The 12,755-nt window shown below is 43.8% G+C and overlaps 1 protein-coding gene across 1 annotated transcript; it reads left to right on the plus strand.

The window, feature by feature from the left end:
* The first annotated feature begins 9,189 nt into the window (after positions 1-9,189).
* On the plus strand, positions 9,190-12,332 carry LOC131822515 (testis-specific Y-encoded protein 3-like). Its single transcript, XM_059158826.1, has 6 exons — positions 9,190-10,107; positions 10,739-10,816; positions 10,954-11,065; positions 11,166-11,311; positions 11,406-11,490; positions 12,178-12,332. The coding sequence occupies exons 1-6, from the start codon at positions 9,190-9,192 to the stop codon at positions 12,198-12,200; spliced, it is 1,362 nt and encodes a 453-aa protein (XP_059014809.1). The 3' UTR covers positions 12,201-12,332.
* The last annotated feature ends 423 nt before the right edge of the window (positions 12,333-12,755 follow it).

Here is a 12,755-nt window from a genome sequence, read left to right on the forward strand (position 1 = left end):
GCCAGTACCATGATGTCTTGGCGATCACAGCTTTGTAGTAAACTTGAAATCAGATAACATGATGCCCCCAGCTTTATTTTTGTTTTTCAACATTTCTTAGCAATTTGGGGTCTCTTCTGATTCCATACAGATTTTTGGATTATTTGCTCCAGCTCTTTGAAGAATACTGGTGGAATTTTGATCGGAATAGCATTAAAAGTATAGATTGCTCTAGGCAGTATATACATTTTAACAATGTTTATTCTTCTGAACAAAGAGCATGGAATGGTCTTCCATCTTTTTGTGTCTTCTTCAATTTCTTTCATGAGCATTCTGTAGTTCCTTGAGTACAGTGCCTTTAACTCCTTGGTTAGGTTTATTCCAGGTATCTTATGGTTCTTGGTGCTATAGTAAATGGAATGGATTCTCTAATTTCCCTTTCTGTATTTTCATAGTTAATGTATAAGAAAGCCATTTCTTATGTACATTGACTTGGTATCCTCTCATATTGCTGAATCTCTGTGTGAGTTCTCATAGTTTGGGGGTGGAGTCTTTTGGATTTTTCATATAAAGAATCATGCCATCTTCAAAGAGAGAGAGAGTTTGACTTCTTCTTTGCCAATTTAGATATCTTTTATTTCTCTTTGTTGTCTGATTGTTGTTGCTAGGACCTCTAATACTATATTGAACAAAAGTGGTGAGAGTGGACATCCTTGTGTCCAAACGAGACATCCCAACCCAACAAGAGGGTTTCAAGCTTTTTCCCATTGAGGATAATATTTGCTGTGGGCCTTTCATAGATATATTTGATGAAGTTCAGGAATATTCCCTTTATCCCTATTCTTTGAAGCCTTTTAATCAGGAATGATGCTGGATTTTGTCAAATGTCCTTTTTGCATCAATTGAGAGGACCATATGTTTCTTCTCTCTTGTCTTATTAATTTGGCCTTTCACATTGATTGATTTGCGAATGTTGAACCATCCTTGTAGCCCAGGGATGAATCCCACCTGGTCATCGTGGATAATATTTTTAATGTGCAACACACATAATTTTATATATATGCAGAATTTCCCCAATTTTGAGAATTCAAGCATTCTCTGAAATCTAAACTCAGTGATAGCATTTTTACAAATTGTTTAATCATAATTTTTCAACTTCAACATCACTGTATAAAATATAATTTCAATATAAATGAAGCATTTTAATTCCTAGTGTTAGAGATTGTGATGAGTCCAAATACTTAGCATTCGTGTAAGGGATTGGAAGTTAGAAGTCAGTATACCAACTGACAACATCCAAAATATTCATGATAGTAACTTCCAGAACCTCTGCAGCAATTAGTCAAGGAATCCAAACTACAACTACATTGATCAGCTTAGAAACAGCTAGACTGGTTGGTCATTGCCTGTCATGTGCCTAAAATGCCATGATTTTAAAGACAGCACTAATCAGAGAAACTCAAATATGTTTTCTAAACCAATCACCCAAATGTCCTGCTCTCCACCTCCAGCTTCTCCATGCCAAGAACCTGCAATCAAAACACAGCTAAAACCTTCCCTCGTTAACTATAAAGTTGTCTCATTCTTCTGACTAGCTTCGAGCCTCTATCAATTACAAGTGGTTTATAACATTTTTTTGCAAGTTCTATATAAGTGGCTTCTGTTTGCTTTCCTTTGGATGGTCTTTCTTTTCACAAAGTTAATGAATAGAGACTTTTAAATCAAATAAATTAGATTCAAAACACAACAGTTTGGCTTAAAACATGATTCAAATATTTTTTATAATTTATTTATTTATCTATTTATTTATTAATTTATTTGAGAGAGAGCGAGCACAAGCACAAGCAGAGGAAGCTGTGGTGAGGGAGTGGAAGGGAGAAGCAGACTCTCCCTGAGCAGGGAACCCAATGCTGGACAAGATCCGGGCCCCTGGGATCATGACCTAAACTGAAGGCAGACACTTTACTGACTGAGCCACCCAGATGCCCCAATCCAACTATTTTTTTTGCAAGTTATGTAACTGTGTTTACTGTATTTAAGAGGATCTAGTTATTATTATTTTCATCATCACTTTACTTTCAGGTTACTCACCTCATTTTAAAAGGTGGAAGTAAGATTATTGATTTGGTTTTTCTTTTCTAATATATGCATTGAATATATTCCTTAAAGCATTCCTTTTGCTGAATTTCACAAATGTTGCATTACTCTCAAAGTATCCCTTTCTCATGACATTTCTCTTTGACAGAAATGTAATTTTATGTTTGGTTTAACCTTTATGTTTTGGGTTTTTTTCCAGCTTCCTTTCTGCTACTAATTTCCAGATTACTTGCTTTGGTTTGGGAGTAGATACGACATTATTTATGTTCCTTTCGGTTCTCTTTTTTGTCTTATGGCACAGAATTTGGTCCATTTATTGATGGTTCCATGTGATCTTGTGAAATATGTGTATTTGCGGGGATTGAATGAAGTTGCCTATAGATGACAACTATACCTAGTTTATTAATGGTGCTATTGGGTTCAACTGTGGCCTTAGTGATTTTATATCTTTTGGATCCATCCATCCATCTTTGACAGAGGCATGATAAAATCACCAACTATAATAGTGGCTCCAATTTTTTCTACTTTATTCCTATCAGTTTTATCCTTTGTGTTTTCAACTCTTGTTAGATGCAGTGCTTTATCCCTTAGTGTATATATATCACATCTTTATCTATTTATCAACCCATGGACTATTTGGTTGCTTCCATATTTTGAATACTGTAAGTATTGCTGCCATAATCATAGGGGTGCCTTTTAATTTATAATTTCCATATTATTTGGAGTATATAATTGTAGTGCAATTATTGGACCTTAAGGAAGCTCTATTTTTAACTTTTCTGAGAAACCTCCATACTGTTACCACAATGGCTGTATCAGTTTGCATTCCCACCAACAAAGTTTCCTTTATTTCTACTTCCTCATCAACACCTGTTTCTTGTGCTGTCGATTCTGAAGTGTGGTGTGATATATCATTGTAGTTTTGATTTGCATTCCCTGATGATTAATGACGGTGACCATCATTTCACATATCTGTTGCAAAGTATGTTTTCTTTGGGAAAATGTCTGTTCATGTATTCTGCCCATTTTTTAATTAGATTGTTTGCAAGGGATGTTGAGTTATATAAGTTTTTATATGTTTTGGTTACTAACCATGTTCAGATATGACATCTGCAAGTATTTTCTCTCATTCAGTAGGTTCCCTTTTGGTTGTATTGTTTCCTGCAAAAAACTGCAAGTTTTTGTTTTGTTTCTGTTTTCTTATTTGAAATAAGAAATTGAAATTTTGAAATAGTCCCAATAGTTTATTTTTGCTATTTCCCCAGCTTCAGGATACAGTTCTAGAAAAATATTGCTACAGTCAATGTCACAGACATTACAGCCTGTGCTCTCTTCTCGAATTTTGATGGTTTCCTGTCTCACTTTTAGTTCTTTAATCTTTTGGAACTTACTTTTGTGTATTGTGTAAGGAAGCTTTACTAAAAAGCTGTGATCACCAAGACAGCATGGTACTGGCATAAAAACAGACACATAGACCAGTGGAACAGAGTAGAGAGCCCAGATATGGACCCTCAACTCTATGGTCAAATAATTTTCGACAAAACAGGAAAAAATATACAGTGGAAAAAAGACAGTCTCTTCAATAAATGGTGCTGGGAAAACTGGACAGCTATATGTAGAATAATGAAACTCGACCATTCTCTTACACCATACACAAATATAAACTCAAAATGGGTAAAAGACCTGAATGTGAGACAGGAATCCATCAGAATCCTAGAGGAGAACATAGGCAGTAATCTCTTTGATATCAGCCACAGCAACTTCTTCAGATATGTCTCCAAAGGCAAAGGAAAGTAAAGCAAAGATTAACTTTTGGGACTTCATCAAAATCAAAAGCTTCTTCACAGCAAAGAAACAGTCAACAAAACAAAGAGGCAACCCACGGAATGGGAGAAGATATTTGCAAATGACAGTACAGACAAAAGGTTGATATCCAGGATCTATAATGAACTCCTCAAACTCAACACACACAAAACAGACAATCATATCAAAAAATAGGCAGAAGATGTGAACAAACACTTCTCCAATCAAGACATACAAATGGCTATCAGACACCTGAAAAAATGTTCATCATCACTAGCCATCAGGGAGATTCAAATGAAAACTACATTGAGATATCACCTTACACAAGTTAGAATGGCCAGAATTAGCAAGACAGGAAACAACCTGTGTTGGAGAGGATGTGGAATAAGGGGAACCCTCTTCCACTGTTGGTGGGAATGCAATTTGGTGCAGCCTCTTTGGAGAACAGTGTGGAGATTCCTCAAGAAATTAAAAATATGGCTTCCCTATGACTCTGCCATTACACTCCTGGGTATTTAACCCCAAAATACAGATGTCGTGAAATGAAGGGCCATCTGTACCCCAATGTTTATAGCAGCAATGGCCACGGTCGCCAAACTGTAGAAAAAACCAAGATGCCCTTCAACGGATGAATGGATAAGGAAGATATGGTCCATATACACTATGGAGTACTATGCCTCCATCAGAAAGGACAGATACACAACTTTTGTAGCAACATGGACGGGACTGGAAGAGATTATGCTGAGTGAAATAAGTCAAGTAGAGAGAGTCAATTATCATATAGTTTCACTTATTTGTGGAGCATAACAAAAAGCATGGAGGACATGGGGAGTTTGAGAGAAGGGAGGTGAGGTAAATTGGAAGGGGAGGTGAATCATGAGAGACTATGGACTCTGAATAATAATCTGAGGATTTTGAAGTGGTGGGGGGGGGGGGGTTGGGATGTCGGGGTACCAGGTGGTGAGTATTATAGAGGGCATGGATTGCATGGAGCACTGGGTGTGGTGAAAAAATAATGATACTGTTATTCTGAAAATAAATAATTTAAAGCAAAAAGAAAGTGGTCCATCCTCATTCCTTTGCATGTGTCTGTCCAGTCGTCCAAACACCTCAATGAAAAGACTGTCTTTTTCCAATTGTGTATTTTTTCCAGCTTTATTAAAGATTAATTGACCCTATAATTGTGGGATCATTTCTGTGTTTTCTATTCTATTCCATTGAGCTATGTGTCTTTTTGTGACAGTATTATATGTAATATAATCTGACATCTTGAATTGTGATACCTTTAGATTTGCTTTTCTGTTTCAAGATTACTCTAGCTGTTTGGTGTCTTTTGTGGTTCCCTACAAGTTTTAGTATTGTTTGTTCCAGTTCTGTGAAAAACGCAGTTTATTTGGCTAGGGATTGTATTAACTGTCTTGATTGCTTTCAGTAGTATGGACATTTTAACAATATTTGTGCCTAGAGTTCTTGAACATCTTTCCAACCCTTTGCATGGTCTCGATTTCTTTCATTAGTGTTTTCTGGCTTTCAGAGTGCTGGTCTTTCACTAATTTGATTAGATTTACTTCTATGTATCTTATTGTTTTTGATACAATTACAAGTGGAATTTTTTTTTTTACTTCTCTTTCTACTACATCATTATTAGTGTACAGAAATGCAACAGATTTCTGCACAGTGGTATTATATCCTGTGATACTGAATTCATCTATCAGTCCTAGGAGTTTTGTGGTGGCATCTTCTAGGTTTTCTATACTGTGTATCACATCACCTGCAAACAGTGAAAGATTTATTTCTTCCTTACAAATTCAAATATCTTTTTTTTTTGTCTGACTACTATAGGTAGGACTTCCAGTACTAAGTTGACTTTCAGACATGAGACTGAATATCCCTGTCCTGTTCCAGATCTTTGAGGAAATACATATTCTAAGTTTTCATATTTAAGTATTTAGCTGTAGTTTTGTCACATATGGCCGTATATTCCCTCTAAATCTACATTGTTGAGATTTTTTATCATGAGTGGATATTGTACTTTGTTAATCGCTTTTTCTGTACCTATTGAAATGATCATATAGATTTTCTTTCTCTTATTAATGTGATGTAACATATTGATTGATTTTCAAGTATTGAACTACCATTGCATCCTGGGAATAAATCCCACTTCATTGTGATGAATGATATTTTTGATGTACTGTTGGATTTAGTTTGCTAATATTTTGTTGAAGTTTCTTGTGTTAAGCATCATCAGAGATATTAGTTTGTAGTTTTCCGGTTTTTTTTTTTGTTTGTTTGTTTGTTTTATGCTGTCTTTAGGTTGTTTAGGTATCAAGGTAATACTTCTCTCAGAAAATGAATTTAAAGGTCCTTCTTATTTCTCTATGGATAGGTTGGTAATAGGTATTAAGTCTTCTTTGTATGTTTGGTAGAACTCACCTGTGGAGCCATCTGACCCTGGACTTTTTGTTTGTTGGGAGATTGTCATTTCAATCTCCTTGTGGAATAGTGAGCTTGTCAAATTTTTATTTCTTCCTGATTCAGTTTTGGCAGGCTATATTTCTAGAAATTTATCAATTTCTTTTAGGTTAATTTGTTGGCATAATTTTTTCATAATATTCTCTTACAGTTGTATTTCTGTGATATTGGTTATTTCTCTACTTTGTGATTTCGAGTCCCTTCTTTCCTTCTATCCTTCCTTCCTTCCTCACTCTTTTCCTCCCTTCCTTGGCCCTTCCTTCATTTTTCTTTCCTTTATGAGTCTTGCTGGAGATTTATCAATTTTGTTGATCTTTTCAAAGAAACAGTTCCTGATTTAAATGATCTGTTCTATTTTTTTAGTACCTTTATCATTTATGTCTGCTCTAATTTTTTTATTATTTCTTTCCTTCTGCTGGTTTAGGTTTTGTTTGTTGTTAATTTTCTGAGCTTATTTAGAAGGCTAGGTTGTTTATCTGAGATTTGTTTTGCTTCTTAAGGTAGGTCTCTATTACTATATACTTCACCCTTAGGACCAATTTTGTTGCATCCCAAATGATTTGGATGGTTGCATTTTAATTTTTGCTTGTTTCCATGGAATTTTTTTTTAATTTTTTAAATTTTTAAAAAATTTTTTACTTATTTTCAGCATAACAGTATTCATTATTTTTGTACCACACCCAGTGCTCCATTCAATCTGTGCCCTCTATAATACCCAACACCTGGTTCCCCAAAACTCCCCCCCCCACTACTTCAAATGCCTCAGACTGTTTTTCAGAGTCCATAGTCTCTCATGGTTCACCTCCCATTCCAATTTCCCCCAACTCCCTTCTCCTCTCTAACTCCCCTTGTCCTCCATGCTATTTGTTATGCCCCACAAATAAGTGAAACCATATGATAATTGACTCTCTTTGCTTGCCTTATTTCACTCAGCATAATCTCTTCCAGTTCCGTCCATGTTGATACAAAAGTTGGGTATTCATCCTTTCTGATAGAGGCATAATACTCCATAGTGTATATGGACCACATCTTCCTTATCCATTGTCTGTTGAAGGACATGTTATTTTCTTCCACAGTTTGGTGACCATGGCCATTGCTGCTGTAAACATTGGGGTACAGATGGCCCTTCTTTTCAGTACATCTGTATCTTTAGGGTAAATACCCAGAGCTTCCATTTACTTTTGATTTCTACTTTGATATCTTGGTTAACCCATTTATTGTTTATTAGTATGATGTTTAATCCCCATGTACTTGTGGTCCTTCCAAATTTCTTCTTGTGTTTGATTTCTTATTTCATAACATTATGGTGGGGGTAAAAATACATGGTATGACTTCTATCTTTCAAAATTTGTTTGTTTGTGACCCAGTATGTTATCTATTCTGGAGAATTCTGCGTGTGCACCTGAAAAAATTGTGTATTCTGCTGTTTCAGGATGGGATATTCATAGTATACCTCTTAGATTCATTTGGTCCAATGTATCATTCAAAGCCATTGTTCCCTTGTTGAATTTCTGTTTGGGTGATGAGTCCTCCTATGTTAATCAGGCATTGAAGTCCCCTACTCTGGTTGTAATATAAAGGGTTAGATTCTTTATGTTACTTATAACAACTTATGTCTAGGGGTGATCCCATGTTGAGTGCATAAATATTTGCAATTGTTATATATAATCTTGTTGAACTGACTCCTTTATTATTTTATAGTGCCCTTCTCATTAGAGATTTTGTTTTAAAGTGCATTTTGTCCAATACAAGTATTGCTACTCCAGCTTTGTTTTGATGTTCAATTGCAAAAATAATATTTCTCTACTCCATTACTTGCAATCTACAGGTGTCTTTAAGTCTGAAAAAGACTCTTGTGGGCAACATATATTGGAGATCTTACTTTTGTATCATATGTCACCATATGACTTTTTAGTAACTTTTTAGTACAATATGTCTTTTTACTGTATGTCTTTAACTGTAACAGTTTGTCAACATATGTCTTTTTACTGTAAGAGTTTGTCCATACTTATTAAAAGTTACAATAAGAACTTGTTTTTTTTTTTTCATTTTAAAAATGGAGTGCTCCGTGAATTTTGCTGTCATACTTGTTTAAAGGTATGCTAATCTTCCCTATTTTCTAATTTTAGTAAGTGTGCTGCCAAAGCAATCAATGTTTTGTTTCTTATATGACTCATTTCTTCCCTTCCTTAGTATATTGCATCTTACCATGCATTGTATTTCTCTATATATTTCATAGAGAATACAAAAAATAGTGGTTTTATATATATTTGCATACATGTTACATATTGTTTTATTTTGTATTTTCTTTTTGGGTTTGCAATGGAGTTTGCAATTTACTTCAAGATGTTGAGATGAAAATGCAGAAGCATCGCCCTTGAAAGGAACTGGTTAGAAAATTCAGATGGAGCCGGAGCAGAGGGTCAGAACGGTTGCTCAGCACAGGGAATTCCTGAAGTGTGGTGCCAGGGTGAAACACAGGGCCAACAGAAGCTCCCTGGCCGGCTCGTGTGGGGGTGAGGGGCCGGGCCAGAGAAGGCCCTGTGCGGCACCGCGTCAGTGGTTGGCCCCGGGGGACCACCATCATCCTGGGCGTGGCTTGGGCAGGCTCACGTGGCCCAAGCCGCATGCGTGCCTCTGCCACCTCTGCGCGTGGCCGGCTTTCCCCTAGGCCTTGTGCGCACGCGTCCCCCAGGCCCCCACCCGCGGTTGGCCGGCTGCTGTCCGCCGTCATTCCCCGGCGCCAGAGCCCTAGCTGCCAGGGCTGTGTGGAGAGCCACGTGCTCTCGCCTCCATCTCCTTCCCTCCAGCGCTTCCAGGGCTCAGGGCCACGGCCACATGGAGAGCGGGGCGGGGTCCGGGGAAGACGGGGCTGCCCCAGAATCCTGGACCACCTTGGTCCGGGAAGGGTGCGGTGAGGAGGCGGGGGCCCTCAGGGAGCACAGTGCCGGGGGCGAAGTGGGGGCGCTGCAGGCCGTAGGGGCCGGGGCGGTGGCGGTGGCGGTGGCGGTGGCGGTGGCGGCAGAGCCTGTGTGGGAAGCCGAGGCCCGGCAGGCCAGAGGCGAGGCCGGCCTGGGGGCGGAATTGGTGGTCTTGGTGGAGGACACAGTGGCCGCGCCTGACCTTGGGACAGAGGAAGACGAGGGGGACGAGGGTCAAGAGGACCAGGAGAACGCAGAGGATGAAAGGAAGCACACGGAAGTGGTGGAATGTCCTGAAGAGGCTGAGGAGGGATACGAGGAGGAGGCTGCAGAGGGGCAGGCTGCTGAGGAGGTTAAGGAGGAAGGGGAGAAAGATGACAAGGAAGAGTCTGTGGAGGAAGAGGCTAAGGAGGGGGATGAGCAACTGAAGGAGGAAGAGGAGCCTGAGGGGGATTCTGTGGAGGAAGGGGCTAAGGCTGAGGAGGCCAAAGAGGAGGATTTTGAAGAGCAGGTGGCTGAGGACGTGGAGGCGGAGGCGGAGGCGGAGGCGGAGGAGGGCAAGAGGGAAGAGGCCAGGGAGGGGAGCCAGAAGGAGGAAGAAGCCCAGGAGCTGCAGGAGAAGCAGGAAGGGGAAGAAGAGCGAGGGGCAAGGCCAGGTCCGCCCCCGTCCCCACTCCAGGCCCTCCAGGCCCTGCAGTCAGAGCTGGAGCCCCTGAACAAGGACGCCAGCAGGGCCTACTCTCGGCTCAAGCTCAGGTTCTGGCAGAGGCGGCGGCATCACCTGGAACACCGAAGCGCCCTCATCCGGGGCATCCCTGGCTTCTGGGCCAAGGCTGTATCCTTGCTACCTTCATGGAGGGACCCCGATGTGGCCGGGCTAGTGCAGGAGACTCCTGTGGCAGGGGGCCCGGCTCACGCCTCCGTGATCGGGACGGTTTCGAATTCCTGCTTCCGGGTGGGGGTCCCTGGTGGGGCCTCCAGGTTGCCCTTGATGTCGCAGGAGGCCCTGAAGCTCCGCTGGCGGAGTAGGAGCCGAAGCCCGGGTCAGAATTAGGCATAGCCCCGGGGCCGCGTCCCACAAAACAGCTCCACTCAAAGCTCAGGCTCCCCTGGGAAGAAGGTAGCAGGCGAGCGGATGCTGGAGGCACCAACGGAGGCTGCCTGGGAAGGAGCCAGTTCTGCCTAGCCAGCAGCACAGGAGGATGTGCCAGAGAGGGGTGGCGTGGGCCGGGAGGGAGTTCTCCGAGGACGCACAGCTTTTTCTGGGTTAGTGCCCGGCCGTGCGCTCCCTAACTACCTAATGCCACAGGCCGTGCGCAGGCCCAGGGGGCCTTGACCAAGGCCGTGAGGAGGGAGTGGGTCCCAGTGGGAGGAGAGGGGATGCGGCGCCCACCTGCCGTCCAGGCTTGCTCCCTTGTTCTAGCTCTATCATCTCCCGCCCTCGGAGAGTCCTTGACCCAAAGCAGTTTGTGAACCACCCGCAGCTGTCAGCCATGCTCAGGGGCCAAGATAAAGGCATACTTGTCTCCATGACGGATTTGCAGGTCTGGCCCGGGAGACGGAGGCTGGCCAGGGGTATGGGAGAGGAGCGGGTGACAGAAGAGACTCCTCCCCAAAGCCAGGAGGGGAAGGGTCTGCTGGACAGAGATTTCACCCCTCTCCCCACTTTGCCGCCCGGCAGGTGGAGGAACTCGAGCCTCCCCGTGATCGCCGCAAGATCCTGCTCTTCTTTCGCAAGAACTCCTACTTCCACAATGAAGTCGTTGAGAAGGAGTATGTCCTCAGGGCTGCTGGTAAGGGGGCCTCTGCGTGGAGGGGTGGCAGCAGGTGGAGGCGGCAGGGTTGCACCTGATGCATTAGGCGGCGCCTTCGCACGTACCCATCTTCCTGCAGGGTACGAGCCGTCTCATTCCACTCCCATCCAGTGGCACCGGAATTATGAACGGGAGGCCCGTAGCCGCAGACACCACAACAGCAGCCTAAACTTCTTCAACTGGTTCTCTGACCACAGCTTTGCCGGGTCTAGCAGGATAGCTGAGGTGGGTCCCGGGGACAGACCGCGCACGTGAACCTGGCTGTGTTCCCCAGCCGATTGGGATGGGCCTCTGAGCCCCGCCCCGTTTCCCCTGCCAGATCGTCATGGACGACCTGTGGCCCAATCCCCTGCAGTACTACATGAGGAAGAAGGCCCCAGCCGAGGGAACTGAGAGGAGGGCAGGTGAGAAGACCGGGGCGTGGGTGCAGAAAATGCTCCCTGCGGCTTCGTGGGAGCTGGGCTTCACAACTGCAGAGACTGAGGCTCCGAGGAACACTCAGAGGCAGTGGCCCCAGGGCCAAAGGGCATGGCCTTGAGGCAGGGAGACTGCAGAAGGGTAGTGTGGAACTGGTTCTGCCTGGGGAAGCTTGAGGAAGGCAGGGCCAGGCGGCGTCAATGAGCAGAGCTGGAGAAGCAGAATGGGCTCAGCAGCTGCCCTTGTGGGAAGTGCCATTCCCTGGCCATGGACTCCTGCCTGCAGGTCGACTAGCCACCACCTCACCTCTGTGCCCACCTACGTGCCTCCCACCACCCTTAGCACAGGTGTGTGGGTACCATGGTGTTAGGGCTCACGCATCACCCTGTCAGGTTTCTGTGTTCATCAGCATGGTTGTCCCCTTCCTCTCTGCGGGCAGTGTCCTGCACCCACCACAATCACCCCGAGAACACTGGGCAGCGTGCAGAGATATGTTTACTACGTGGGTGGAGGAAATGGAGGGCGATCGCAGCCCGGGTCGGCGGAGGGCCGGGAGAGGATGACCACCCTTCCCCGGGAGGGCCTTGAAACCCTCAAGTAACCTTACGTTTACACACGGTTCTCCTCCTGTGCGCCTGTGTGTTCGTGTGTCTCTGTATATGTCTTCTCTCCAGGGAGCTTCAAGAAGTTGAGATGAATATGCAGAGGCATCGCCCTTGACCGGAACTGGTCAGAAACTTCAGATGGAGCCGGAGCCGAATGGTCAGACTGGTTGCTCAGCACAGGGAATTCCTGAAGTGTGGTGCCAGGGTGAAACACAGGGCCAACAGAGGCCTCCTTGGAAAAATACTGAAAAGTAGTAATACGATGTCCACTGTGTTTATGTGCGTTGGGGTCCGTATGATCGTGCACGCTTTTCTCCACGGAAAGGGGCAGTGGGGTGCCTGAGCTCACGGGGTTCCCCTTGGTGCTTTGCACTCTGCCTGGGTATCCCGGCTCCGTGGAAGGGATGGGCCCCTATGCTTACCCAGAGGCCCAGGTCACACGTTCACGGCGACGGCGTCCCAGGGGGCAGAGGTCCTTCCGCTGGGTTTTGGGGTATGGGCAGGGAGAGGAGACAAGTGCCAAAGTCCTGCTGACAGGGCTCATCTCTTCCCTGGCGAAATGGCAGAGTTCAAGGAAAGGGAGGGACGCTCCCGGGCCGCACATGTCCAGTGCCCGGGTTCGATGGATGGCGAAGACGGTCCTCCAG

The sequence above is a fragment of the Mustela lutreola genome, chromosome Y (assembly GCF_030435805.1).
Source record: "Mustela lutreola isolate mMusLut2 chromosome Y, mMusLut2.pri, whole genome shotgun sequence".
Taxonomy (NCBI): domain Eukaryota; kingdom Metazoa; phylum Chordata; class Mammalia; order Carnivora; family Mustelidae; genus Mustela; species Mustela lutreola.